Source organism: Oncorhynchus mykiss, chromosome 6 (assembly GCF_057628025.1).
Source record: "Oncorhynchus mykiss isolate SJ-2025 chromosome 6, ASM5762802v1, whole genome shotgun sequence".
NCBI classification, from domain to species: Eukaryota; Metazoa; Chordata; class Actinopteri; order Salmoniformes; family Salmonidae; genus Oncorhynchus; species Oncorhynchus mykiss.
The window spans coordinates 11,330,672-11,354,317 of NC_143027.1; the positions used below are offsets into that span (position 1 = coordinate 11,330,672).

The window sequence follows — 23,646 nt, forward strand, 5'->3', positions numbered from 1 at the left end:
AAAATTATATAGTAAGCACTACACGATCAAGGGATACTACAGTGTAGTATAGTATTCTACAGAATTATATACTAGGTAATATAGTATTCTCTAGTCTTTTTTTTGTGGGAACATGTGCCATATTTTTCAATGGAGTCTCCTTTTTCACATTGGCCGATACTAATGAGAAATTCCAACACTTTACCAGACAAGAGCTCCCATATGAGAGGTAAAGGGACTTTCATTAGAGTACCAACCTTCCACACACAGGAAGCGGCGCTGGGCCTAATGGAACCTGTCATCTCCTGTCGAGACAACTGCAAGTTATCCCTTTGAAACTCAACGTAAAAAAAAAAATGCCTAAATTGGGCAATTAAAAGGCATCTAGGGCCTACGTTAACTTCGATGAAAATGATAGACCTTCCAAAATGTTTTATGCAACATTATCAGCAAGAGATTTGATGTAACGTTGAGTAATTAAATGGGTGTGACAAGTGTTGGTAATGGTAATATTATAAAAATTCTGCTTGTAACCAACAGAATTTGTAAAAACCCAAAAATGTAATGCGTGCCAACATATTAGCTAAGATTTATTAGAAGGCTAACTGACTGTCAGGCTAAAAGTATTGGACGTTTCACAATAGCAACATCTGACAATCACATTCACCGCGGTTGTCTGAACCGTGCACAGCTGGCGATGACTCATTGGTCATTCCCCATTATCTGCAACAAAGTCAAGGAGCGTCATCACGATCTTTCCTTTGCGGTACCTCAAAACTGTTTCGATTACCAGCTGAAACTTTCATGGGTTGATTTTACTCCAGGCTCAGAGTTTGTCTGGGCTGTGTCTTCACATTACCCTAAAACCTACTCTGAGCTGGGAGTTGTCTTAAAAACAGGTTAACATGATTTCTAGAACCTTTTCTGAGATGCATTTAGGGAGTGCCATCTTTCAGTTGGGTTTATGGGCGTTGTACTGACTGAAACACCTGCAGGGAGACATTGGAGCGAGCCCTTATTTAGGCCACGTTTTCAGTGGGGCATTATTCTGGGTTATTTTAAGACACGACAGAAGTAGGCTGAGCGTCAATTGCCAAAAAGGACAGAAATTATAAATGACAGTAAGTGTGTGTAGCCCAGTAAAGGAAATAGTTTAAAAAGGGTTGGGTTCATTGGGGGTGCAAAGTCCTTCTAGGGGTGAAAAACACAATATTGCAATGAAAATACACTCTAAAATGTGTGACCTATTGAGTGGCAATAAAACTAGGCTAATTCTCAGAAGAAAAAAACTATACAATTTACTCATGCTTGACAGACTACAAGCAAGTCTGAACATGCTCAACCATACTGTACCCTCTTTTTAGTTTAATGACGTGAACATTCCAGCCAAGAGGTAGGCTAATGAGTTGAGAAAAGATATTACCACAAAGAATCTAAAAAAAGTTGGTCTTGACCATGTTTTTCTACAATAGAGAAACAACAATAGCATAACCAACAAGTCTTTGTTCAAGCACCATGGCCAACTAGACAGGCCTAGTGTGATCTATCAAGAGGATCCACCCTACTGGCTACAGGCATTCCTCGACCCATGACTCATCAAGAAAAGAACATCCAGTAACACTGCCACATTTTAAAGGGGTGGGAAATCGGTGTGTGCAGGAGAGTCACTACAGAGACAAATGTAATCCTGCTGCATAGCTACTTGGGACTGAATGAAAACACTGGGAAAAAGAGGGCAAATGCAACATGGGTTTATTGTCAAATTAGTTCTTAAGACATGAAATTGATCATTGGAATTTTGTTATTGGAATCTTACAGTCTGTAATAAAGTGCAGAATTAAAGCAAGTTCCCTGGTATGGTTCCTTTGAATGGTTCTGTATTTAGCTAAATCTATTCCTTAACATATTAAGTTAAGCCCTTTTTTTTAAACCAGATGAATAAAGCTAATGTGCAAGGTTACTTCACAAAGCTCAGACAGACACACTGTACAAGGCCTTCCTACTTTCCAATTATAATGCAATTGGATGAATAAGGTTATACGTTTGGGTTCGTCAGAGCTCTAAAGCATTTATGCAATAATTTAATGATATGCCATTCAAAACGCAGATGAAGAGGGGTTTCCTTTGAATTCTAACTACATGCACAGACATATTAGTTTCCAACTAACCATGTTGCTTTAGTGCTCAGATCACCATAGAAGAATCAGGTTCAACGGTCAATGATATCAAGCATGAGGGTTGCATACACTCCTACTCAACTTCAGCACTTAATAACCTTTAACAGTTCGCACATGAAATCACCCAACCCCACCACTAACAGCATTCAGTAATTGTCACATCACATCCCTCTGCTTAGTGTAACAAATTAGGGAAAGATGAAGGAACAGGGGAGTTACCACAACAAAATGCAAGACACCGCACAGAACAGTCGCATATCATAGCCTGTGCATAGAAAGAATAAAGCACTTATGGTATTTGCAAACATGACCACTTCATGAAGCATCTGTATGGTTTTGATCGAGAAATTAGTCCATTACTCAACTCCACAGACCCAAAACCCTGAAAACATTACCACTGAATGAGAGCATAATGAACGTACAATGAAACGTAGAGGGTTGATATATTGGCAACATTGGCTGCATTTACACAGGCAGCCCAATTCTGACATTTTTGTCCACTAATTGGTCTTTTGATCAATCGCATCAGATCTTTTTCAGAGCTGATCTGATTGATCAAAAGACCAATTAATTAAAGAAAAAGGTTTGAATTGGAACCATGGTGATGTAAAAATGACTCAACATATTCCTGCATCTTTGCAAATAGAGAAACACACAAAGAGAAATCTCTTAATGATATCTTAATAAATAGCATGGAATATGTAGAAATTAGAAAGCAAAACACTAGCTCGGTTCAAAATATTGTGCATGCCCATATTACAAAAATCCCCATTGATTTTCCACAGAGCTTTAACTCTGGCTTTGTAGGGGGGGAAAGCAAAGTTGTTCACGTGACATTCATCCTCGACTTCAATATGATCAAAAGAGCAGGATCACACTCCACTCACACCTCTTTAATAGTCATTATCTGTGGAGAAGCACAAAGGCCTCCAGCTTCTCTGGGATGTTGCCTCTGTAGGAAAGGCTGTGTTTGACGATGGCCCGCGCAGACAGACACTGCAGGGTGGTGTGATTGATGGGTTGGATCAGGTTCTTGGCCATCTCCTTCTCGTCCAGCAGGTCACAGGCCATCTGCTTCAGGGAGTTGGTGCTGTCAAAGTGCGTGCCGCAGGCAATCAGCAGATTCATGATGTCCGGGTGGTTGTTGGAGGCGGCCACATGCAGGGGGCTGTTGTTGTCCTCGTCGCGGAAGTTGACGTCCGCCCCACACTCCAGTAGGATAGAGGTGACATAGAAAGAGGGGAACTTACAGACAGGATAGCGGCCCACGCAGGTGGTGTTCCTGTCCACAGCCAGGTGGAGCGGGCTGTAGCCATTCTTCCCACAGGGCTGCAGCTTGAGGAACCTGTAGATGGTCTCCTTCTTCAAGTGGTCCTGCTCCACGGTGCAGGGGACCTTCTCCAGCAGGCAGATGAGATGCAGGATGATGGAGAGGGCCTTGCTGAGCTGAGCCGGGTCAGGCAGGTTCTGTTTCACCGCCCGCTCAATCTCCAGCACGCTCTTACTGAGGATGCCCATGAGGTCATCGAAGGAGACTGAGGTGCCCAGCAGGCCTTTGGCGCGGTCCTGGAGCATGAAGGAGAAGAGCTCAGCGAAGGACAGCAGGCTGCTGGCTGTCATGGGGCTGAGGGGGTCCAGGTTGCTCTGCTGCATGTCCAAGGCGTACTTCCACAGATTGATACAGCGCTCAAAGTTCCCAGAGTCGGCATATACAGCACCCCGGTAGCGGATGTAGTAAGAGGTGTCGGGGTGGGAGGGGCCTAGGATGCGCTCTCTAATGAGCAAGGCCTGCATCCTCATCTCATCTGGTTCAGAGATCAAGCTGTCTAGCTCCTCCTCATTACTTACCTCCCTGGCATGGTCATAGGCCATGATCAACTGCTTTGGGTGTGCTTTGTGGAGAACATTGTTGCCGTCCCTGTATCTCAGGTCCATGGCCCTCTTCCAGTACTTTAATGCCCCAAGAAGATCACGCTTTTTATCCACAAAAGTGGCACCAAGTAGTTCCAAGGCGTTTATTCTCTCCAATTGGCGTGTTTGCTGGTGTTGAGTCAAATAGTTAACAATGTTAGTGTGGCCCGTCACACTAGCGGACAGTAGTGGGGTCATTCCATAACCATCCCTCTCCATGGTGGCACCATATTTTAGCAGCATCTTCATTATCTCCAAGCTGCCGGATTCAGCACAGTCATGTAATGCCGTGTTACCTGTGAAGAAAGAAAAACAATTTCATGTGTTCCGCAAAATGGGAGTCATTTTTGGCAGACATTCTAGTAATAAAGAGCAATATATATGCAAGTTATTTGAAAAGAAGATGAAGTGAAGAGACAAAAGGTTGATCAAAATGTTAAATTCTCTACATTTCAACTAAATGGGGTTGTCACATGCTTGCCTGTAGCCTTATCTCACTAGGAGAAACCTCTGAGTGATGAACTCAATGTGCCAATCTAAGCGTTACGCCAAGGGGGTGCAAATCTCATGGACACGAACAGATCTTGTGAGTGGGCGATTGCAAGGCTTACATTTAGCAAAAGCTTGGGTGGATTCCCTTCCCCTAATTGGTTTAAATACAAATTAAATCAGCTTGTTAGGTGACCTGATTAGATGTCCAAATGTGAGGATTTAGCAGGTTAGCATTTGTCCTGAATCTTGCCCTGGAGGCAAAACTTCATGGCGGTCATTTGTCCGCTTTCTCTTCGCAAGTAAATACAATTGTTGGACAAGCAGAATATAGATCTCAGTTGTCTGAATGGACAAGTAAAATGAATTTTAAATTTTAAAAGAATCACAATATCAAACAATTGGGCAGGCTATTCAGATGAAAATTGGATCAGAGAGACATTAGGGCAACCGGTCAAATAAATTACACACAGACTAACTACATAGACAATTCAAAACAGATTGTATTTTGACTGGTTCTCGCTGGTGAAATACTAGCTTGCATTAATGTCATCGTCATGTCCGATGTCCTAAAATAACTTTCCATCGGCACTAATGTATAACCGCAAATGGCCGACACGCAGTTGATACGGATGCACAGTTGATACGGATGCACAGTTGATACGGATGCACAGTTGATACGGATGCACAGTTGATACGGATGCACAGTTGATACGGATGCACAGTTGATACGGATGCACAGTTGATACGGATGCACAGTTGATACGGATGCACAGTTGATGAAACAAATACTGCATGCTCCAGTTGTAAAACCATCTCTCAAGCGCTCAAAATTTGCTAGGATTCTCGTCTATTCAATACTGGCCATGCAATTCTGACAAAGTAAAAAAAAAAATATATATAAAAAAATAAATAAAAAATAAAAACACTTTCTTAGAATAGCCTAATGGACAAGTAACTCCTATGCCGTCAAAAACTCCCCTGAACACTGAATAATTTAACTTTACAAATAGATAAACATCTTAGTTGGCTAACTCGCCCAGCTTAGCCATTTGATCCCTGCCTGGTTCATAGAATGAGGGAATTACAAAAAGTATCTGGTTGTAATTGTAACGTTGCAGGGTGGCCAACCCTCCCCTCCTGGAGAGCTCCTGGGTATACAGGCTTTTATTCCTACCTTGCTGAAACACATTGTTAATAAATAATAATAATAAAGCTGCTCAACAGGACCTTGATAAACTGACTCTGGTGTGTTTGAGCAGGGTTGGCTCAAAAGCCTGCACTCACAGTAGCTCTCCAGATGGAGAGTTGACCAAACACATGTGTTATACAATAGCCTATCAGTGCAGTATTTTACTTTAAGTGCCTTGCTCAAGGCAACAACAGCAGGAGATAATACATGGGATCAGAGACCATTAGCCTTCCATTGTCAATACAGGGGGACAAGTGATTTGAGCTTTAGGACAAGTAGAAAAACATCTGTCCTACTTGTCGAATTCACAAGTGGCTAAAAAAAAGTTTCACTAAGTATTAAAATCAGATTTTAAAACTAAGTCTAACCACACCGTTGACACTAATGCCCATCCTTGCTTTTTTTTCTCTCGATATAGCCAATTTTGACTTTGCAGCAATCCAATCTAGCGAAAATCGCCCAGTTCTGCCTCCAGGGCAAGATTCATGACAAATGTGATGATTTAAAGGATTTACCTTGAGCCAGTCTGAAAAACACCATGAAATTGTATCAAGACCAATCTGATGTACAAATTAGTGTAAATGTTTCAACTTCTTGATTTTATGAAGACAATCACAGAGTAATACACCTGCCAGCTACTAGGCCTAATATCATTGTTTAGGTAGGCCCAGGATATACAACACAGGATAATTAACACGTCTTGTATGTACTCACCTTTAACACTTTTCCTGTTAACGTCAGCACCTTTCTCCAAGAGGTACTGGGCAATTTCCTTGTGTCCTTTGTAACACGAAATCATGAGGCATGTATGACCGTGTCTGTTTGCCACCTCCAGGTCTGCCTTGTGCTCCACCAGGTATTTCACAATGTCCAGATGTCCATCGAAGCAGGCTGCTCTCAGGGGGGTGGAATTTGTGAGTGTTGTATTGTTCACAGAAGCACCGTGGCCAAGTAAAGACTGCACGACTTTCAGGTGTCCTGCTGCTGAGGCAGCCCATAAAGGGGGGGCACCCTCAATAGTCTCACCATCAAAATTCACTGACCCCCCAATCTCAACGGGTGCGGAGCAACACTCCATTAGATACTCCACCAAATCCAGGTGTCCGTATCTGGCAGCCATAAGCAAAGGGGTCGCCCCGTTGGTTTTCTCTGCCATTAATTTGATAACCTCGTGGCCAATTTTGTTCTCCAAAAGTTTCTGAAGCAACCGTAGCTTGCCATCTCTGGCTGCATTGAAAACAGCCGTTTGTAAATCCATTGGTTCAGCTTCCTTCACCGGATACACAGTTGATTTAAAAGACAGGAACGTCGACGAGTGTCAGGTGCTCGTGGCAGGTGCTGAGCAGAAAAGCCTTTGTTTGTGGCGCTAGCTAGTTTTGAATATGTTGTAATATGTTTTGTTAGCTAGCTAAATGAGCGAAATGGGTAGAAATCAGGTAGCTAGTTGATAAACGTATTTGTTAACATTGGCTTGTTCGGTTTTCCCCTCTTCAATTGAAAGTTAACACGGGCTTGTTAGCGACGGACAGATCACTTCCTCAATTGGCTGGCTAACTGTTGTATTGTACTGCTCACCAACAACAATATTGATACCAGCTGCAATCTAGCTAGTTACTCTTCCGAGTGTCCAACGTTACGCCGTCCGACGTCCTTTTCTATTCCATCAAGCGGTTTTTTATGAATAGACTTAATTATGTATGTCATTTTCAGACAGAACCATGTGTAAGTAGACATAGGTAGAGGTTGTAGCTATCCAGTTAAAATACTAATAATTACGGCGAGGCCCAGAGAACGCCGACATCCACCCCCACTTATTTCCTGTATGTGAAGCTAAGCTAGTCAACGTTGTCCAGCAGCCGAACTCGGTTGAAATGCCTTTTCTTTTTCTTCGATGTTGACCAGATGGTAGAGTCATAAATCTTGCCCGAACGTTAAATGTTTTTCATTTGAAATAACACAAGAAAATCTACTATGGTCATGTTTCTACGGTGTTCTTGAGGGGGCAGATTTGTCCACCCACCACATAATTTATCACGACTCAATACCCAGAATACACTTCAAGTCAAATCGAAAACAATGCCGTTTCTTTGTAACACCCAATTTATTGACAAGGAAAACATCCAATCACAGAGTGGGTATTTGCGCAACAGCGGTTAACGGATTGTCAGAAGTTACCACAGCCACAAAGTCGAAATTGTATATATCGAAAAAAAGTAATGTTTTTTATCTTAATTTAAAGTTAGGGTTAGTCATAAAGTTAGCAGTTCGGTTAAGGTTAGGGTTAACGTTATGTTTAAAATGTCATTTTTAAATTAATTGTAGAAATAGGCGGGATTTAGCCATAATAATGACTTTGTGACTGTGGTAACTTGTGACGACCCAGTTAAAGGGTCAGACTTCCTCATACATTTTACTATTAGTTGGTTGAGCAAGATTTCAATTCAATTTTGTAGTTTGTATGAATAAAGTTGTAATCTGTGAATAAAACTGTATTAAACGAAATGACATATGTCCTTCCAAATGGCGAGATTGAATTTTTTTCATTCTATGCTACTGCCACCTCCTGGAGGTTTCGTGAACCAAGTACATAGGATCTTTTTTTTCTTTTTCTATGATCATATTAGATCAGCAAGCACCAAGTGAATATAATCAAGATCAATTTCATGTATAGTTGAATGCTTTCTGCAGTTCTTCAAAAGAACACTAGGCAGGGCTCCCGGGTGGTGCAGCGGTCTAAGGTACTGCACCTCAGTGCTAGAGGAGTCACTGCAGACCTTGGTTAGATTCCAGGCTGCATCACAACCGGCTGTGATTGGGAGTCCCATAGGGTGGCGCACAATTGACCCAGTGTCGTGTTTGGCCGGGGTAGGCCGTCTTTGTAAATAAGAAATTCTTAACTGGCTTGCCTAGTTAGATAAATCTTTTTAAGCATAACAAATTTTTCAACCATCACCCCTCAACTTTTTGTGTTGCTTACAATCACACCATTTGTGATGTTTACAGGTATACATGACCCACCGACTGCCTCCTTTGTAGAAGAAAAAAACAATACTTGATCATCAGAGACCTGAGCAATGAGTGGATTTTAATGTATCAGCTATTCTTGATACTCTCTGATGAGAGCTCTCTGGACAAATGTTAGTGAACTATTCTACAGCGCAATATACATCCTAGTCCTGGATATAGATGCTGTACTTCAATAGTTCAAACCAATGTTCAATTGATTATAGAAGGTCAGAAAAATGGGTTTACCAGAAAATGTTTATTCAGCTGTTCAAATAAGGAAACAATTCCTTGGAGTGGCAGCAGTGATGACTGTTCAGAAATAATCATGAACAGTATACAAACCAACATTTTAAAAAGACCACACTGAAAAAGACCACACCATTGAAGAAATGCCTAACATAAAAGAAATTAAATCATGTGCTTAAACCAGCTTCATATTTATCTGTTTTACCATTTACACCAAGAACAAAACACCAGTTACAATAAAGAGATTGGTTGAACTCCTGAAAATGCACCAAGTCAAAGCTCATCCACCCAAAACACAACCTCTGCTGGCCACAAGCTGTTGACGAGTGGAATCTCAAATTAAAAACAAAGAACATGCTTACCAATTGTGTACTCAGTTGATCAGTTATTTTCATTGATATCAAAACAAAGTTTGAATTGAGCCATTACTAAGGAGGAAGTGAGAACTGTGTGCAAATACATTAAATTATAGTTTAAAGCAGAATTGTATCAAGTAGGTCTCAAATTAGAACTGCAAGACAGGCCACCAGTATGTTCATACATTCAGGAAAACAGTGTTGTAAAAAACAATGACAATATGCACCCACATAATAAATACGTTGTTACAATTCCAATATTTGCTAGATTTCATTTAGAAAATCCACTGGGTTTGTTAAAAGTAACTTCAAACCTGAACGTATATTAAAAATTCAAATTCCGTGAATGGCATCTAAAAAGCAAAAATCTGCCATGAACCGTTGTTGTTGTAGTGGAGGTGGTGACTGGGATGAGATTCTGTGGGACGTTAGGATCCAACTCGCGTCGTGGTGGTCTTCCTGTCAGAGAAGAAGCTCCTCAGCAAAACTACCTGGCTGATGCTGACCACCAGCAAAATGAAGGCCTCTCCAATGGACCAGAAAGCCACTCTTGTGTTGAGGTCCTCGGCACGGCTGCGTCCCTGACCCTCCCGCAGACGGAAATGTGTCTGATAGTCAATGACCGATTTCAGGGCCTCATGAATGGACACGCAGGCAGACTCCATCTGAAACAGAGGTATTTAGAGTTTAAAGATCCTTACAAGATCCTTGCATGTTTTGACATACAAGCACTGCAAATAACCAACCACTGTTTGTCAATGCACACTATTCCCACATGACATCGTCACCTAATGGGACCCACCGAAATCCAATTACATTTCATACTGTTGTAGAGATTTAACCAATTGTTTTTTTTGTTTGTTATTGAACTGCCATAATCAATATCACATAGAAGAGCATCTCTCAACAATAGTCATTTTAACAGACCTACCTGGGTCAAAGCAGTGACCCTGTTCTCATTGGGGAAAAGTGGAGGATCCTCTCCAACTTGGAAATCGAAGTAGACTGTCTTGTGCGTGAAGGTGGAAAACTCATTGCTGAAGCAGAACTTGTATGTTCCATTCTTGGCAGCCGTGAATGTAAAGCTGTCGTACTGCTTCTTCATTTCTTTGTAAAGAACAGTACCATCTGCATCCTCCAGGCGACAGTCAACATCGTAATGCCCACCAGTGACAACCTGGACAGAAAATGTGTTGTTTAAAATACAGCCTATCCATTTCAATATACAACTTGGTCCCATAGTGGTGGAATTATTATCAATATTAATTCCCATAACTCCATGTCATAATGTGAGGGCCTCAATTAACTTACCTGGAACTCAAGTGTACACTTGGTACCAACGGTAATATCTTCATAGAAACACTGTTTTGCGTTATCCGGAAGCTCAAATGTAAGCTCAGAACCAAACGCCCATCCACAGAGCAGGTGGGCCCAAAACACCTGTACAAACAGTCTGATTGTACCGTGATAACTGCACATCTTGGCGGATGGAAGATTGTCGATACTGTTAATTTTATATCGTTGTGGACCTGCAAACACAGAACATTTCCAGATAATCAAACAGATAACTACGTAATCTAATAAAAATGTACACATTGACAAACTACAAATAACAAATAAAATAACAGAAATAGAATGGCAAAACAAACCCGGAATTCACAACTAACGTTAGCTAGCTAACTTGCTATGCTAATGTAGCTAGCTGACAAGGCCAATTAACTAGGTATCCACTTCTATTAGAAATGTAGTTCGCAAAATTAAGTAGGTTTACATTGAACAATTACAACATTTGTTAATGCGTATTGTTATAATATTTTAAGGAGTCATTTAATAGCATACTATTTTAGTTAAATATTGTGTTTCGTCCAATACCACTCACCTCAAATCCCTCACCCGGAAACAAGTAGCTACTAAGAGACGTAGCATTAACGTCACTCCTCCGCGACGCTCGTTCCTCAGCCGATCTTCTTCTTCTTCTTTGGTGGGGTTTATGGGTGGTTGGCATCCAACTTTATGGTGCATTACCACCACATACTGTACTGGAGTGTGGGACAGAGACAGGGAGAAACTAAATTCTGCCTGCCAGCCGCGTTGTTCTTAAAAAGATAACAACATATTTGAGACTATATCTAATGACGTTCTACTCAATATACTCCTTAAACTAATTTCCCGTAACCCCTTCTCCCTCATACTAGATCTCATCCTCTCTCTTTCCCGCCAATAATGTCCCCACTGTATCAATACATGCTCCACTGTCTCGGTTTCCTGGCAATACTTACATTTTCCTGATGGATGCTTTCCTATTACATGTAAGGTCTTATTCAAATGGCTGTGTCCCACCCTTAATCTTGTAAATATAGCCTTCTCTCTTCTGTTCCTTCCTGCCGTTCTCCCCTCCCCAACTTTCCTCTGCACTTGAAATAAATACCGGCCCGTGGTATCTCTAACCATTTCGAATCCTACTGTACCTTCTCCTCTGTGCAATCTGGTTTCCAAGCTAGTCACGGGTGCACCTCAGCCACGCTCAAGGTACTAAACGATATCATAACCGCCATCGATAAAAGACAGTACTGTGCAGCCGTCTTAATCGACCTGGCCAAGGCATTCGACTCTGTCAATCACTGCATTCTTATTGGCAGACTCAACAGCCTTGGTTTCTCAAATGACTGCGTCGGCTGGTTCACCAACTACTTCTCAGATAGAGTTCAGTGTGTCAAATCGGAGGGCCTGTTGTCCGGTCCTCTGGCAGTCTCTATGGGGGCACCAGAGGGTTCAATTCTTGGGCCGACTCTTTTCTCTGTATATATCATTGATGTCGCTCTTGCTGCGGGTGATTCTTTGATCCACCTCTACGCAGACGACACCATTCTGTATTCTTCTGGCCCTTCTTTGGACACTGTGTTAACAAACCTCCAAACGAGCTTCAGTGCCATACAAATCTCCTTCCGTGGCCTCCAATTGCTCTTAAACGCTAGTAAAACTAAATGCATGCTCTTCAACCGATCGTTCCCCACACACGCCCACCCAACTAGCATCACTACTCTGGACGGTTCTGACTTAGAGTATGTGGACAACTACAAATACCTAGGTGTCTGGTTAGACTGTAAACTCTCCTTCCAGACTCATATGAGGCATCTCCAATCCAAAATTACATCTAGAATCGGCTTCCTATTTTGCAACAAAGCCTCCTTCACTCATGCTGCCAAACATACCCTCGTAAAACTGACTATGCTACCTACCGATCCTTGACTTCGGCGATGTCATTTACAAAATAGCCTCCAACACTCTAGTCAGCAAACTGGATGCAGTCTATCACAGTGCCATCTGTTTTGTCACCAAAGCCCCATATACCACCCACCACTGCGACCTGTATGCTCTCGTCGGCTGGCCCTCGCTACATATTCGTCGCCAGTCCCACTGGCTCCAGGTCATCTATAAGTCTTTGCTAGGTAAAGCTCTGCCTTATCTCAGTTCACTGGTTCACCATAACAACACCCACCCATAGCACGCGCTCCAGCAGGTATATCTCACTGGTCATCCCCAAAGCCAACACCAGTTTGGCCGCCTTTCCTTACAGTTCTTCGCTGCAAATGATTGGAATGAATTGCAAAAATTGTTGAAGTTGGAGACTTATATCGCCCTCACTAACTTTAAGCATCAGCTATCTGAGCAGCTTACGGATCGCTGCAGCTGTACACAGCCCATCTGTAAATAGCCCATCCAACTACCTACCTCATCCCCATATTGTTTTTATTTACTTTTATTTGTTGCTCTTTTGCACACCAGTATTTATACTTGCACATCATTTGCACATCTATCACTCCAGTGTTAATTTGCTAAATTGTAATTAGACTCCTTAACACTGCACATGAATCAGAGCAAATAACTACTCTTTCTGGCTTAACTTCTTCCTCCTACTGCAAGGCCACCACCTCTTGCCGAATATACAGCCAGATGATCGGTAATACGTTTCCTGACTTTCACCCCACATTCCTGCACTACAATGCTGACCCAGTACATCTTGTCCTTGGATCTTTTGAACCATCTGTGTACATGGCCACAAAATCTTGATACACAGTATCCAGATGTCTCTTAAACAAATCAGATGGATCAACACCCTCCCTATCTTTCTGTAGTCTCTCCAATACTTCTAGATCTGCTACTGGAGGTGGGAGTAGCCATTGTGGATTTACAGGAATAGCAACCGTTAGGCTGAACTCCCTTCCATACATTCTCATCTCCTTCGCCTGGGTATTATCCACCCACCCAAAGCTTGTGTTCTGTCTTTGCTCATGTTCCCAGCATGCCTGTAAAATCCCTTTTGCAGGATGAGATACCTCATGTCCCTGTAGGTTGACCCAAATAATTCATTGCCAGCTGCTGTCTCCTAATCTGCAATGGCATTTCCCCATCACCACCTGTAGTGTAGCCACTGGGGATGTCTGAAATGCCCCAGTCCTTGTCCCTGTATGACATCTAGCCAAACCATACGCTATACTTCTATAGACTATTACAGATCGGATCAATACAACATATATGGTCTTCAATGAGGCACGCCCAGCCCCCCACTCCATCCCTGTCAGACAGCCCATCACATTTAGTACCTTCTTACACTTTCCCACCACTCTCTCAATGTGTTCTGCCTAGGTCATTCTAGTATCAAAGTATACCCCAAGGAACCTGAAGGCACCGACCCTCTCCAATATTCTCCCATATAACTTCAAGCATACCTCATCTCCCACCTTCCTCCTGGTAAAGAACACTGTCTGAGTTTTCTCTACTGTTATGGGATTTTTTATGAATAATGACTAAAGAGGTATACTGCACTATAACTGGCAAGAATTCTACCCTGTCTTTCTTGTAGTGTTAAATAATGTTTGTTCATTAGGAAGGGGTTATATGGCATGTACCTGGGAATAAAGGAATGTATGTGGGGGTAGAAAGAGAACGGAGAGGGGCATTAACCTATGTTGGAACCGACCTGGATGTACATTTGTGGAGATAAGAGAGGACAGGGAGAACTCCTCCAGAGCTCTAGTATCTGGGGGAGCCTGGAACTGTCAGCTGAGTGGTTATAAACTATGATGAGACTCATGAGAAAATCCCTATGTTGGTGTGTATGTATGTGCGTAGGTTAGGATGGTATAAAAGGAATGTATTTGTGTAAACTGGAGAGCTCTCGCAAATAAATCTGGATCTGATCAATTGTGAGCTGGAAATTCTGTCTGTTTTATTTAAGACCAGAACTTTACAACCTCTGGCTATCAGACAGATAAACATAAATTGGAATCTATGAACATTGATTACAAAATTACTTAACATCTACAGAGAACCTAAATCCCCACGTTAACTTCTTGGTGACAGGGGGCAGTGTTTTCACATCCGGATGAAATGCATGCCCAAATTCAACTGCCTGCTACTCATCCCCAGAAGATATGCATATTATTAGTATATTTGGATAGAAAGCACTCTGAAGTTTCTAAAACTGTTTGAGTCATGTCTGTGAGTATAACAGAACTTATTTTGCAGGCGAAACCCAGAGGACAAACCATTCAGATTTCTTGTTTTGAGGTCACGCTCTTTTCAATGAGTTTTCATTGGGAATCCAGATTTCTAAAGGACCTTCTTGCAGTTCCTAACGCTTCCACTGGATGTCAACAGTCTTTAGAAATTGGTTGAGGTTATTCCTTTGTGTAATGAAGAAATAGCCCTGTTCAGAACGAGGGTCACTTGTAGTGTACTTTTAGATAAAGGTGCGTGACCAGAAAGCTAGCTACAGTTTGTTTTCATCCTGTATTGAACACAGATCATCCCGTCTTCTTTTGTATCAATTATTTACGTTAAAAAATACCTAAAGTTGCATTACAAAAGTAGTTTGAAATGTTTTGGCAAAGTTTACAGGTAACTTTTGAGATATTTCGTAGTCACATTGCGCAAGTTGGAACCAGTGTTTTTCTGGATCAAACGCGCAAAATAAATGGACATTTTGGATATATATCGACGGAATTAATCAAACAAAAGGACCATTTGTGATGTTTATGGGACATATTGGAGTGCCAACAAAATACGCTCGTCAAAGGTAAGGCATGAATTATATTTTTATTTCTGCGTTTTGTGTCGCGCCTGCAGGGTTGAAATATGCTTTTCTCTCTTTGTTTACGGAGGTGCTCAGATAATAGCATCGTTTGCTTTCGCCGAAAAGCCTTTTTGAAATCTGACATGTTGGCTGGATTCACAACAAGTGTAGCTTTAACTTGGTATCTTACATGTGTGATTTCATGAAAGTTAGATTTTTATAGTAATTTATTTGAATTTGCCGCTCTGCATTTTCACTGGCTTTTGGCCAGGCGGGACGTCCCACATATCCCAGAGAGGTTAATGCCCACCGCTCTACCTCATCAATTGCTTTCTGTACCTTCCAGACTTTGCATGGCACATTTCTTCCTCTCTTCCATAAGGCCCCATCATCTGCAAATAATGACCTCCCAATATCCGGCTGTACCTGAGACTAAACATCATTGATCATGATTGTGAATCCCTCAACCGATCAATCAAATGCTGCGTTCATATGGTAGTTGGAACTAGGAAATTCGAAAATGTCAGACTTGGTAACTGATTGAACGCAGCACGTGTATAACTACAACCATTTAGCGAGTCAGAAATGTTAGAGATTCCTAGTTCTAGTTCCGACTAAGACGTGAACGAGGCAAAAGACAGTACAGTATGAAGATATACTGCTTCCAAGATCATGTAGACGATGTCATGGCGACGTTGGCTAGCTAATGGTGCTTTCAAGACAACTGGGAACTCTGAAAATTACGAGGTCAGATCATGATGTTATTGATTTTCAGGTCGGAAAGTCGGAGCTCTACAAACAGGCTGATGGGGTCATGATAGGGGCCGCACCAAATGTTTGATGTATTATAATTATTGATTATGCTTATCTTGTATTAATAGAAGGGGAAGGGCTATAATAACCCTCCCCCACTACATTTATAGGGTCCTAGACTACAGATTAACAATATATGCATTATAAGGTTTAATATTGTTCCACAGTTATTTTCTAGTCTCTCTTTCTTATAAAGAAATGGTCTGAGAGATGTCTGAGTTTTTGCAGTCAAAGCAGGGTGTCTGTGATAATGCGCCTCAAGGCTAAAAGAGACTCATAGACACAGAACCCTGCAGGGGAGTGAAAGAGATAAGAGACTAGTCAGACATACCACTATAAAGCAGATCAGACCCTGAAAGGCTCCCTGGCCAAACTATGCCATTACACAGGAATTACATGGGTAGAGGGATTGCTCCTTGTCCTCATGAAAATGCGCAGCAGCCTTAACAAAAGTATTGAGATGTTAACAAGACGACCAATGAAGGCCCCAGGGGTGAGACCTATGACTGACCGACAGATAGACATAACTAAGACACAGTGTGACCATCTTGAGTACATGAAGGAACTAACTTCTGTTAGACATTTTCTCCACTCTCACACTAGGAAAGCAGCAGAACCAATCGCAGGTGAGGATCTAGATGCTCTGACCATCTGCATAGGAGACTACAAGTCCATAAAAGAAAATGGAGCCAGACAAGATGGATGGGATCCTTCCAGGTGACCATGGTGTTACGGTGCGTGAATGAGGACCCAAAAGCGAATCAACTTAAACAGAGCTTCTTTAATTACCAAACATAGGTAGGCTCAGATGGACCGGCAGATTCCGACAGGACAGGACAAGGTTACAGCAAACATGACGGCAGTCTGGTTCAGGCATGAATGACACAAACAAACAAGAATCCGACAAGGACAGGAGCAGAAACAGAGAGAGATATAGGGACCTAATCAGAGGGAAAAAGGGAACAGGTGGGGAATGGGGTGACGAGGTGGTTAGGAGGAGACAAGGCACAGCTGGGGGAAAGAGGGGGAGAAAAGGTAACCTAACACGACCAGCAGAGGGAGACAGGGTGAAGGGAAAGGACAGAGACAAGACAACATGACAGTACATGACACATGGCAACACCGACTGCAATCCGGGTAGAGGAGAGGTCCGGCTGGCATCATCTCTCCCACTGCAAGCATCTCCCAGAGTGGAAGCCATGGATGAGCGACTGGAGGGAGGGAGAACAGGGCCCAGAGGACATCTGAAGGAGGAAGAAAGTGTGAGCCAAAGGACAGAAGCAGAGGGCCCAGACCAAAAGGCCGAAAAGAAAGATGAAAAATAAGTCTCTAGCCAACGAGCAGAAGAAGGAGACATCATTTCACACTCACACTCAGGTTCTATAACTAGGAAACAGAGACTACATCGGGTCTGGTGGTTTGTTTTCCCCATCATCCTTTCCATGGGTCTCCTTGTTGGCGCAGCCACAGGACCCCCTGGGGGGATCTGAGGAAAACAACAAATGAATACAAATGGTGAGACAAATTGGAAATCAGACTAAGAGGCCAGGAACCCAGGTTTTAGTGTTTAGAAAGCCTACAACAACCACTGAGCTGTTCGGTAATCAGGTTGAGCCTATGAGAAGGACAGAGTTTGAATGTGGGTTTTTATACTTTATGCAGAGGGGTAATGAGAAACAACCTACTAGCAGAAGGGAGACCACAGAACTGCTCTTTGGGAAAATAACTGAGAGGTTAGCTTGGGATCATGGGACACATGTATGTTGGGGTGGTCACAAGAAGTGTCTTTGTAATAATGGGAAGGAAGATGTGGGAGATACTAGAGCTTGTTGTGTATATATGGGTCAACAGAGAGAAGAGTATAGTGATAGGAGAAACTATAGTAAAGGGAATTTTAGTGTGTAAAGGTGTAAACCATTCCAGGAACCATTCCAGGATAGAGGAAGGCATGAGAGCACCTTTTGGATGGATGTGGGTATGCAGTGACAAAGGGTATCCCACTTTACCTCCTGGATGGGGGGGACGTTGTTATTTAGGAAAAACAGAAATGTACATGTTAAGAATTCCGGTCACCGATCTTTTCAATGAGACAAGTTAAACCAACTCTGGGGAACTGAAGCACGCCAGAGAACTCATCCCAGACAATCAGGAAGCCTATGGTCATGTCCTACACCCGGGTGAGATTTTTGGTATGTCAGTCATACCCTCCTGGGGTGTGGCTGTCATGAGAAAGTGGGTTAACAATTGAACCTACTCTTTACAGGCCCATATGAATTTAACGATCCGAGGATTTAGCAGCCGCCATGAGTTGGCTTTAGATTATCTTTTTGGCGGAGGAAGGAGGACACTGTAACGTACTAGGTATTATTGATCCTGACAATTATGTTATGCTCCTCGCTGACTCCTCTGAGAATATGACTGCGATAATTGATAAGATTGCTGATGTTAGGAAAACTCTCTCAAAATCAGAAAAATCTCTCTTTGATAAAATTGGTTACTGGTTTAATGCTACATTTTGAAATGTAATTGGGAAAGTTATGTTGACTTTGTTTTCATTGTTTACTCCTATACTTGCAGGAGGTTGGGTGATTTTGGCTACTGTTTATATTTGTAAGAAAATGACTGTAACTGCTCTTGAACATACTGGAGTGATGGTGTTGGTGGAAGCTGATACAAATCGTGCCGACTGGTGCATTTCTGGATTCTCTTAATTCCATTGTCTATCCAACTCGTGTGGATCTTCCCAGGACTCAGGAGGAATGAAAGTACAGACAGACTCATGACAGGGGCTGCACCATATGTTTGATGTATTATAATAATTGATTATGCTTATGTTGTATTAATAGGTGAAGGGCTATAAGACCCCTCCCCCTCTACATTTATAGGGTCCTAGACTACAGATTAACAATATATATATGCATTATAAGGTTTAACCTGTTGAGTGTAGGGGGCAGTATTTTGATGTTTGGATGAAAAACATACCCATATTAAACTGCCTATTTCTCAGGCCCAAAAGCTAGAATATGCATATAATTGTCAGATTAGGATAGAAAACACTCTAAAGTTTTTCCTTTAACTGTCCAAATATTGTCTGTGAGTACAACAGAACTGATATTGCAGGCGAAAACCTGAGGAAAATCCAACTAGGAAGTGCCTCTTATTTTGAAAGCTCCCTGTTCCATTGCATGCCTTCCCTCCATTTAAAGGGATATCAACCAGATTCCTTTCCCTATGGCTTCCACATGGTGTGAACAGTCTTTAGACATAGTTTCAGGCTTTTATTCTGAAAAATTAGCGAGAATGATCACATCGCGCCAGGCAACAGCTTGGAGCAGACATTTTCTCTCTCTCTCCTATTGAAAAAGCTACAGTCCGGTTTAAATATTATCGATTATTTATTGTAAAAACAACCTGAGGATTGATTATAATTAACGTTTGACATGTTTCTACAAACTTTACGATAACTATTTGGAATTTTCGTCTGCCCCGTCGTGACCGCTCGAGCCTGTGGATTTCTGAACATAACGCGCCAACCTAATGGAGGTATTTTGGATATAAAAATAATATTTATGGAACAAAAGGAACATTTATTGTGTAGCTGGGAGTCTCGTGAGTGCAAACATCCGAAGATCATCAAAGGTAAGCGATTCATTTTATTGCTTTTCTGACTTTCGTGATCTACTTTGCTGCTAGCTATTTGTAATGTTTTGTCTGCTGAGAGAGATGTCCTTACATAAACGCTTGGTTTGCTTTAGCTGTAAAGCTTTTTTGAAATCTGACACGCCAGGTGGATTAACAACAAGCTAAGCTGTGTTTTGCTATATTGCACTTGTTATTTCATGAAAATTAAATATTTTCAGTAATTTAATTTGAATTTGGAACTCTGCAATTCAGCTGATGTTGACGAAAATGATCCCGCTAACGGGATGGGTGCGCCAAGAAGTTAATATTGTTCCACAGTTATCTTCTAGTCTCTGTCTCTTATAAAGAAACGGTCGGAGAAATGTGTGAGTTATTGCAGTCAAAACAGGGAGTCTGTGTCACGCCCTGGCCATAGAGAGGCTTTTTATTCTCTATTTTGGTTAGGCCAGGGTGTGACTAGGGTGGGCATTCTATGTCCTTTTTTCTATGTTTTGTATTTCTATGTCTTGGCCTGGTATGGTTCTCAATCAGGGACAGCTGTCTATTGTTGTCTCTGATTGAGAACCATACTTAGGTACCCTTTTCCCCCACCTGTTTTGTGGGAAGTTAACTTTGTAGTTGTTCAGGGCACATAGCCCAAAGCTTCACGGTTGTTTTTTTGTTCTTTGTTTTGTCGGCGTCATTTTTAAATAAACGCTTTCCATGCTGCACCTTGGTCCAGTCCTTCAGCCAGCCGTGACAGTCTGTGAGAAAGCTCCTCAAGGCTAAAAGAGATTCATAGACACAGAACCCTGCAGGGGAGTGAAAGAGATAAGAGACTAGTCAAACATACCACTATAAAGCAACTTGGGGAGTGGAAAATTACTGCTGAGCCCTTAGAAAACACTGGAACTAGTGTCTCTCTTGCAAGTTTGTAAAACTGCATATGCATGGGCTTGGTCTCATGAGTAGAAGGTATTGATGTAGGCAGTTACATCACTAGGGGTTGACTGCAAGCGTATTAAAGCAACTTGGACATTTCCTATTTTGCAGAACTCAGGAGAGACATCAGTTGTATGTTTGATGTTTGATCTCTGACTTCTGTCTACAGCTGTGTTTTGATTAAAATTGTAATGATTTATAAATGCACATTTTGAGGAGTCCTTATTTGTTAAGTAAATAACGGAGCCCAGAAAAGTGGAACCAACAAGGCCCAAATTGGAATTCCGAGTTGGATGACCGTTCAAAAGATTTTTCCCAGTCAGAGCTCGTTTATCCAGAGTTTTCAGTTGTCTTGAACACACTGAGGCCGGAGATTTCCGAGTTCCCACTCGTTTTGAACACGGCATAAGCTCTAGGTAAAATATAGTTGTTTTTTAAAGCTAGGCTAATGCCGCGTTTATATGCTGGTCGGAACTAGGAACCTCAAAAATGTCCAACTTGCTGATTCATTGAACGCAGCAAGTGTATAACTACAACCAGTTAGAGAGTCAGAAATTGCAGAGTTTCCTATTTCCGACTAGGATGTGAACGCGGCATGAGCTCAAGTGCAGAAACACGTCATCGAGACTAACTGCTGTCTCATGCCGAACTGCGCATGTGAAAACCGTCAAGAATCAAAGTCACACCTTAAAGTTGTTTTTGACCAATGTGAAAACCGTCAAGAATCAAAGCCACTCCTTAAAGTTGTTTTTGACCAATGTGAAAACGTGTCAGTTTGTCACTTTCACGAGTTTGGAGTAATAACATATTCAACTACTTAAGACATTGGCTAGAATATAGGTTGTGCCTTTAGATTTCGAGAAAATTAACAACTAAGGAAGAATGTTTAACATCCCTCATTTACTACTACAACGCCAAACCCCGGCCTGGTATGGTCTGCTTTGCAAGCATTGCCCAAAGCGCTGACGGAAGACAATGCCCCTTGACAGAAATGATGGGGACCACCCAGAAACAGTGTTGCATCTTTTTTTGGCATTGTATTCATGTAAGGAATCTGTTAAGACATCTGTTGAGACGGGGCCACCGAGTCCCAGTCAACTGTAAGTGCTGTTATTGTGAAGTGGAAACGTTTAGGAGCAACAACGCGAGGTGGTAGGCCATACAACTCACAGAACAGGACCGTTGATTGCTGAAGCACGAAGTGCATAAAACTCGTTGGTCCTTGGTTGTAACACTCACTACCCAGTTCCAAACTGCCTCTGGAAGCTAACTTCAGCACAATAACTCTGTCTGGAGCTCCATGGCCGAGCAGCCACACACAAACTTGATAGAAGAGGAATAATGGTCTGTGCCTGTTTTTCATGGTTTGGCTAGGCCTACAATGACATTCTAGACGATTCTGTGCTTCCAACTTTTTGACAACAGTTTGGGTAAGGCCCTTACCTGTTTCAGCATGTCAATAACCCATGCACAGAGCGAGGTCCATACAGAAGTGGTTTGTCAAGATTGGTATGGAAGAACTTGACTGGCCGGCACAGAGCCCTGACTTCAACCCCATCCAACACCTTTGGGATGAATTGAAACGCCAACTGAGATCCAGGCCTAATCGCCCAACATCAGTGTGCAACCTCGCCAATGCTCTGTGGCTGAATGGAAGCAAGTCTCTATAGCAATGTTCTAGTGGAAAGCCTTTAGCAGCAAAGGGGGGGACCAACTCCATATTAATGCCCATGATTTTGGAATGAGATGTTCGATGAGCAGGTGTCCACATACTTTTGGTCATGTAATGTACTTCATACTCTCTTCAACTCCATGTGAACTTGTTGCCATTCTTTCTCCATGTCATGTGCTTCTTAGTCTTCCCTCTACCATTGCTCAAAATTATCAGATGAAGGGACCTCACTATGAGGGGATTTGATTAATGCCACGGGTAAACCGGTTTAGCATTGATTGCATTCGATTTGGAACCTGGCTGCCACCCGGACGTGTGCCAGGTGCACCGTTTTGACAGCAAAGTCGGCTCAAAACAAAAGTGAAGTAGGTTAAGCACGTAGAGTATTGAGTAGGATAAACACTTTACCTGCCATCCCAATGAAAACTCTTTTGAAAATTCGAACATACTGTATATTTACGGAAAAGGGATGTTGTAGGTTTCTGAAAGATGCACCATGCTGCCTTGTTGACAATATGACCGAGCGGGGCAGATTACTATTCGATTTGAGCAGGGCTTCGATTGGTCACGTGAAGGGCCATAGCCCGTTTCAACCCGGGAAGCTTAATTGAACTCCCTCATAGACGACCTACTAACCATAGAAATATAATCCATAGAACGGACCTCCCCATTCAAGTCAATGATGGCATAATGGTTGGACTGGCAGCCATTTTGAGTGTACCCATAGGAGCAACGCTAGGTTGAATGAAGATAACAAAGGTTAAGAAAAGAGGATTCTAATATCCCATAATTCTTTACATGAATGAGTAAGAATTGTAAACAATGATACCAGCAATGCAAGCAAAAATGACTGGAATTGAATGGTAGCAGTAGCCTATTGAAAGTTAGACATCAAAGTGAAAAATAAACATTTCAGCTAGCTTCTCAACGAACACAGAGCATAACTGCTTTACTGTCATTCTATTCAAATATGTTTTTTAAATGATCTACAGCCACTTTAAATCAAATCTGCCAAACTAACCCTTATTCAGATTACTATCCTACCCGTGGTAGATTACGGAGACATAATTTATAGATTGTCAGGTAAGGGTGCTCTCGAGCGACTAGATGTTCTTTACCATTCGGCCATCAGATCTGCCACCAATGCTCTGTAAACTGGTCATCTC

At 42.1% G+C, this 23,646-nt stretch overlaps 2 protein-coding genes across 3 annotated transcripts; both read right to left on the reverse strand.

Annotated features, from left to right (window-relative positions):
- Window positions 1–1,714: 1,714 nt before the first annotated feature.
- On the reverse strand, window positions 1,715–7,896 carry fem1c (fem-1 homolog c). Its single transcript, XM_021605236.3, has 2 exons — window positions 6,463–7,896; window positions 1,715–4,363 (listed from the first exon to the last, which is right to left on the reverse strand). The coding sequence occupies exons 1-2, from the start codon at window positions 7,004–7,006 to the stop codon at window positions 3,060–3,062; spliced, it is 1,848 nt and encodes a 615-aa protein (XP_021460911.1). The 5' UTR covers window positions 7,007–7,896; the 3' UTR covers window positions 1,715–3,059.
- A 1,095-nt stretch (window positions 7,897–8,991) lies between these two features.
- On the reverse strand, window positions 8,992–11,339 carry tmed7 (transmembrane p24 trafficking protein 7). 2 transcript variants are annotated; one of them, XM_021605241.3, is made up of 4 exons: window positions 11,236–11,339; window positions 10,668–10,885; window positions 10,288–10,533; window positions 8,992–10,021 (listed from the first exon to the last, which is right to left on the reverse strand). In XM_021605241.3, the coding sequence occupies exons 2-4, from the start codon at window positions 10,833–10,835 to the stop codon at window positions 9,785–9,787; spliced, it is 651 nt and encodes a 216-aa protein (XP_021460916.1). In that variant the 5' UTR covers window positions 10,836–10,885; window positions 11,236–11,339; the 3' UTR covers window positions 8,992–9,784. The 2 variants fall into 2 exon arrangements, with proteins under 2 accessions (XP_021460916.1, XP_036835288.1); XM_036979393.2 differs by having other exon boundaries at window positions 11,006–11,238.
- Window positions 11,340–23,646: the final 12,307 nt, after the last annotated feature.

Coding starts and splice junctions, on each gene's coding strand:
- fem1c (XM_021605236.3), bottom strand. CDS start 7,006: ATGGATTTACAAACGGCTGTTTTCAATGCAGCCAGAGATGGCAAGCTA. Junction 4,364..6,462: donor TAACAGGAAAAGTGTTAAAG/GTGAGTACATAC, acceptor CTTTCTTCACAG/GTAACACGGCATTACATGAC.
- tmed7 (XM_021605241.3), bottom strand. CDS start 10,835: ATGTGCAGTTATCACGGTACAATCAGACTGTTTGTACAGGTGTTTTGG. Junction 10,534..10,667: donor AGTGTACACTTGAGTTCCAG/GTAAGTTAATTG, acceptor TTTTCTGTCCAG/GTTGTCACTGGTGGGCATTA. Junction 10,022..10,287: donor GGGTCACTGCTTTGACCCAG/GTAGGTCTGTTA, acceptor CCTCTGTTTCAG/ATGGAGTCTGCCTGCGTGTC.